A 5,675-nucleotide genomic window follows, 5' to 3' on the forward strand; every position below is an offset into this window, starting at 1 on the left:
TCAGATCAGGATAGCGTGGTTTGAAAGTGAGCTCAGGAGGTGTCTGTTCCACCTCCCTGCTCGAAAGAGGGTCAGCCACGAGGTCGGGAAGGATGTCTTTTCACAGTCTGTTCGGTTGGCAGGGGCTTTTCCTTCCCTTCCGCAAGGCACACTTGCCCATGTTCACAGAATCACAGAATGTAAAGGAGTTGGAATAATGGACCTTAAAGATGATCTAATCCCAACCCCCCCTTCTATGGACACGGACACCTCCCAACTAGACCAAGTTGCCCAAAGCAAGTCCCCTCTTTCAGTTTGTACCCATTCCCCCTTGTCCTATCACTACAGTTCCCGATGAGTGCCTCTCTGGCTTCCCTTTAGGCCCCCTTCACATACTGAAAGCTTGCTATGAGGTTTCCACCTTCTGGACAGCCCCAACTGTCTCAGCCTGTCTTTGTAGGGGAGGTGCTCCAGTCCTGCTGTATTTCATACAGTTGCTGCCAGCCCCTTTCCTCCAGCCCTGCCCTTGAGCATGTCCACTGTTCCCCCCGGTTTGGTGCCCTAAGCACGTTCGATAGCAATGCACCTCCTCCAGATTACTTGTAAAGATGTTAAATTGGACACATTCCAGAATGGATCCTTGCAGCGTTCCACTTGTAACTGCCATGCAACTGGAGTATGAACCACTGACTTCTATGCTCCCAGCTCAATTATTCAACCAGTTTACTGATTTACTAGTGCACCTGTCCAGACTGCAATGTTCTAGTTTTGGACACTGTTGCAAAAATACTGCCTTTGTAGTGTCAGGGTTATGGTGACAGACCAGACGAGACAGAGGAAGAAAATGGAGAAAGTACTGCTGAAAGACCAGGGAAGATGCACAAGGTGAAATCCTTTTCCACAAAAGCTAATACTCAACATCATTTCAGTAAGTAACAGCTGTAGAAGAGGCAAAGCTTTACAAGGTAATGATAGGTGCCTGCAGTGAAACTTATGCACTGCAAACAACTGAAGACATTTGAATTTAAAACTGAATTTAAAACTGACATGAGCTCTACTGCGTCTGTATGCTGCCAAGCCCACCCACCACTCATCAGTAAGGGACAAAGAAAGGGAGAGCTTTTGTGTCCCTGGCCTGAGAAAGTGCAGCTCCTCACTCTGCAACACAACAGGTTCCTCAAGAACTTGGCAAAAAAGGTCCAGTAGTGTGTCAAGACACCTGCTTACCCAAAGCATGTTCCCATGAAGGCACTTATATTTAAGTTTTACTGTTTAGGGAGAGGACTTGATTTTATTTACTGTTTTGTCACAGGGGCACTGTCACACTCAAGAATCAAACTTTAGTGTTCTCTCTTGCAAATGACTGAGCAAAATGCAGGAGTTATTCCAGTATTTGAAGCACTTCTGAATAAAACCAAGATGTGTCCAGAGGTAAAGCTGCTTCTTCTGGAGAAGATGGTACCTAATGTTCCATGCACACACATCCAGTTTGTTTATACAAATGGATTAACTGGACATATTTAATGTATTTAAGTGGTTAGTAAAAGACTTCCTAGCACTGTAAGGGATTGTACCATAATGTAATGTAAGGGGGTTTGTTCTGAAGAGGGACTAAAACCAGAACTGCACTGTTTTACATTTTTAGGGTTATTTTCAGAAGCTCTTCAGTCAAGGCTGAGGCCTTGAAAATTACAGCCTTGACAGGATTGATCCTTTTGGAAGGTTTTAAGATACTAAGGAAAGATCCTTCCTGAAGTGTTCACTTTCACCTGTTCTATCTGTATAGCTACTGCTGCACTTCTAGGATCATGCATCCCCTGGGCAAGTTTGCTCTGTAGCAATTTGGGATTAGAGATAAAATATTAACAGAATTACAGGTTTGATCACTGCTAAGATGCAGAAGCTAGAGAGCCAAACCTACATCATTCCTCACATTCTCCACTCCTTACACATATGCTGAAAACAAGATCTTGCCTCACGTCTAGTTTGTTACAAGAAATTGCACGGTGAAAGAAAGTGATATTTCTAGTCCTTTTGCACCCTCAGAGTGGTTTAAAAAAGAACTTTCCTTTCTTGAGGTTTAAACACTTAATGCAAGTAACTTTGACAACTGCATAACCACATTTGGCCATGTTAAGACATGACAAAGACTGAGTGCGAGGGTTTGACACAGGCACTTGGTAGCTTCGGACTAAGTTCTCCTGTATGAGTGCTGCTATTGATGGCTGTCCTTTTGTCCAGTTCTGCGCCTTGTAACTGGACAGTTTCAGGTGCTCTTAGCCAGACACAGCTGCTGTGGGACACAGTTCCCCTAAAAGGCACAGGGCACATCAGTGTTGTGCTTCAGCTGCCAGGGTAGAGCGACACAGATCATGGATGGTGTGCCTCAGATCTGGCAATTCATCCACGTGCAGCTGCAGAACTTCGTGCTGGATCTCAAAACAGGAGGTAGATGCAGCACTGATGACAATGTGCAGGAGAGGGCTCCTCTAGATGTTAGTCTTTTATTCCACTCTGTTTCAAGCCAACAGTGATGGAAAAGCAGACCCCATCAAAGATGTGTTCTTTCCTTCATCCTTGTGGAACAGGGACAACTCAGTGCTGCAAGCAAGGCATGCTATCCTGCTGTACCTACTGAACACAGGACACAGAAGAGTTACAAAAGTAAAATATGCATCACATCAAACACACCTTCACAGACATGCTGGCTATTTCCACTCTGCATGGCCTTAGAGCAGGTAGGTTGCACACGTGGTAGGTTTTGGCCCCCACTATTCTAACCTTAATTGAGAGGAGAAAACCTCTGTGTATCATTCAGTTCAACTGGGCAAGTACAGTTTGCTTAGTGTTAGGGCTGTAGTTTTTCTTTCCTAAACTAAATGCGTATTTATTAATATTACTAGACTATCTCTAATATCCTAAATACAGCAGAGCTGAGGCATGCAGTCATAGCTTTTTGAACATTTCATTGAAGGAAGAGAAAATTTATTAAAACTTCCCTTATCTTTGGAAGTTCTCTGCTTTGTTTCTCCTTAGCACAATCATATAGGTTTTATGAAACAGTTTTTTAATAACCTGGATTAATTCACACTGCAAACTTCCTGAATCAATGAACTTAATAAAGAAAAATCTTAGCTTTATGAATACTAATTTATTATAAAATACTGTATAGTAACTTGGGTTATTTACAACAAAAGCCCCAGATGTCTGGTTTTGGTACCTTTTGTTCTGGTTGAGCCAAGCAGAGCAGGAGTTGGTCTTTTCAGCTGGCCTCTACAGTGGGCAGGTTTCCAGTAACATGGGCTACAAAACACCTGAGCAAATGAACCCCTGAGAACTCCACAGAACTGTGGAAACAGAGGCATGGATGTTTAGTGCCAGATATTGCTGTGTATTGGAGTAATAAAGGCAAACAGCCATTGGCTGTGTTCAATTACATGTCCCACACTACACCCTGGGAAGAGCCTGCACTTTGGCTGTGTAATCCTACAATTACAGCTGCTATGGTTACCAGAACTCCAAATAAAATGGCAAAGCCCACTAGCATGTAGCACAGGGACTGCTGCCCGCCTTTGAAAAGTGCCAAAGGAAGAAGCACCCTTCAAAACAAGCTCCACTTACTTGCAGAAACAGGAAAAGAGGGAAAGGGACTTTTCCCCATCAGCAGCCCACCCTCCATCCTTGGGGCACAGAGAGGTGCTGCATCTAGAGCAGACAGACCTGTTTTAGGTATCTTGCCCTACTGAGCTCATCACCAGAAAGGAAACAGCAGCAGTGGAGAGGAGCTTTACCTGACCAGGAACAGCTGAGGAAAGCATCCCTGAGTGTTCTCCTTTACAAACTCCTGGATCTCCAGTACGTTCTTTAACAACACTCCCCTGGAAGCTCGATCAATTTTTGTTAACACCATCTGCGTGGATCCAGAAAGGGAGGATTAAAAGAAGAAAGTAAGATTATTTTGCTGCTAACCTGTAACATCTGTAAGAGTCCCGGACCATCTTACAAGGCAGTCTGAAAGCTCTGGTCGTATCTAGGGGGAAAAAATGGTCTAATACACTTCACAAAAACACTTCTACAGCCTGCATAAGGAATGAGCCTTTTCAAGCTGAGCATTGGAAAAAAAAGTATTATTTAATAAACGACACAAAAGACCCTCTTAAATCCTACTTGTCTCCCTCAACACACTTTAAACCTATTTTATTAACAATAAAGCGTGTGGGGTTACTGCTTAGGTAGGTCAACTTGCATAAGCTCAGGTACAGGGTACACACCTTTACAGATTATGTGTACCTTATAACCAACTCAAGAATGAAGCATTACGTACCACATAAGGAATCCCAAACTCTTCCAGCATCTCTACCGCAATGTTATCCGTTTTCTGGAGTCCAACTACACCATCAACTAATAGGAAAGTCCTCTTCAAGCTGCCAGAAAAACAAGCAACAGTAAATGCCACCACTATTTCATGCCTGCTCTGCTACTTCCAAATCCATAAGTAAAAACAAGTAACATGGGATCTGGGTATAGGAAGAGCCAAGAAAAGCCATGCATGGAAACTGAGGGTCAGCATGGAGCAGCACCTCAATCTTTCCTGCTGTTTTGATCTGTCAGAGTATGAGTGAGTGACACTGCAGAAGCTTCCAGGGAAATCGTGTCAGAACTAATGGATGGAAGCAGCTATCCCTCTGCATTTTCTCCCCTCATTACATGACACTGTATAGGGGCGTCTGGCTGTCCTTTGGCTGTGAGGTACAAGTAGGTCCCTTACTTGCGCCGTTCCTGCAGATAGGCCTCCACCATCTCAACAAAGTCCTGCGGGGCATGATAGCCGTATCCTGGCATGTCCACCAGAGTAAAGTACTTCCCCACTTTGAAGAAATTCATCTTCTTGGTATGGCCCTGAAGAGAGGATTTAGACAAGATGAAGCACAGGAATGGTTTTAAAAAAAGCTGCTTTAAGCAGTGTACTAGGAGATGCTCTGCAAAACATCTCTATACCAGATCCCCACCGCCCCAGAATGCTTTAAACTGTTCAGTCTCCTACCCTTGTACCCTATCGTACATAGCTGTATCCATAAAACAGACTAAAAATACCTTAATGAGTCTCTAAACTTGGCTCTTCTCAAAGGGCTTTATGGCACCAGCTCCTTTGTCTGGCTGAAGAGCTAGGCTGGGCTCCTTCTGCCTCTTCCTGGGCTAGAGCAAGGCCAGTGCCAGCCATGAGTTGATGGCCACCAGAGCCGGCACCTTCTGTCATTTCAGGCTACTGAAGAGCTTGTTCCCTCCAACCCTTCTCAGCCTTATCCTCCGGACTGGTACCAGCTTATGACCCACGGAGGGAAGTTAAAAATGTCACTCACCGGAGTTTTTGACACTCTAACTTCCACTTCTGGAGCCAGCGAAAACAAGGCCCGGATTAAAGATGATTTTCCCACATTGCTTCGGCCGATGAAGCACACCTGCAGGGGGAGAGGCAGAAAGGGCACATCTACACCTGCCCACCTCTCGCTACAGCCAGTCCTGGTCATTTCCCAGCCCGTGCTGCCAGTGGCCGGGGACAGAGGTGTTCTGTGCCAGGCTGCCGAGTTGTACAACGGGGAACAACAACAAATAAACGATTTTTTTAAAAGCAGCAGTAAGTGCCCCACACATTGCACAGCCCTCTGACACTGCCGCCCAAAGCTGCACAACCACTC

The 5,675-nt window shown here is 44.9% G+C and overlaps 1 protein-coding gene across 2 annotated transcripts; it reads right to left on the reverse strand.

Annotated features, from left to right (window-relative positions):
• Window positions 1-1,242: 1,242 nt before the first annotated feature.
• On the reverse strand, window positions 1,243-5,653 carry GTPBP8 (GTP binding protein 8 (putative)). Of its 2 annotated transcripts, none has more exons than XM_017731957.1 (6): window positions 5,340-5,653; window positions 4,748-4,878; window positions 4,304-4,403; window positions 3,771-3,889; window positions 3,200-3,326; window positions 1,243-2,610 (listed from the first exon to the last, which is right to left on the reverse strand). In XM_017731957.1, the coding sequence occupies exons 1-5, from the start codon at window positions 5,505-5,507 to the stop codon at window positions 3,242-3,244; spliced, it is 603 nt and encodes a 200-aa protein (XP_017587446.1). In that variant the 5' UTR covers window positions 5,508-5,653; the 3' UTR covers window positions 1,243-2,610; window positions 3,200-3,241. The 2 variants fall into 2 exon arrangements, with proteins under 2 accessions (XP_017587446.1, XP_008629990.1); XM_008631768.2 differs by having other exon boundaries at window positions 1,243-2,613; window positions 5,340-5,652.
• Window positions 5,654-5,675: the final 22 nt, after the last annotated feature.

This window comes from Corvus brachyrhynchos, unplaced genomic scaffold, assembly GCF_000691975.1.
Source record: "Corvus brachyrhynchos isolate BGI_N302 unplaced genomic scaffold, ASM69197v1 scaffold3, whole genome shotgun sequence".
NCBI lineage: Eukaryota > Metazoa > Chordata > Aves > Passeriformes > Corvidae > Corvus > Corvus brachyrhynchos.

Bases quoted from the DNA above. Each gene is read 5' to 3' on its own strand.
- GTPBP8 (XM_017731957.1), bottom strand. From the start codon at position 5,507: ATGACCAGGACTGGCTGTAGCGAGAGGTGGGCAGGTGTAGATGTGCCC. The intron at 4,404-4,747 runs GTAAGGGACCTA...TTTTTCTGGCAG, and splicing joins TATCTGCAGGAACGGCGCAA to CTTGAAGAGGACTTTCCTAT. The intron at 3,327-3,770 runs GTAAAGCTCCTC...CTGTTTCCACAG, and splicing joins CCTCAGCTGTTCCTGGTCAG to TTCTGTGGAGTTCTCAGGGG.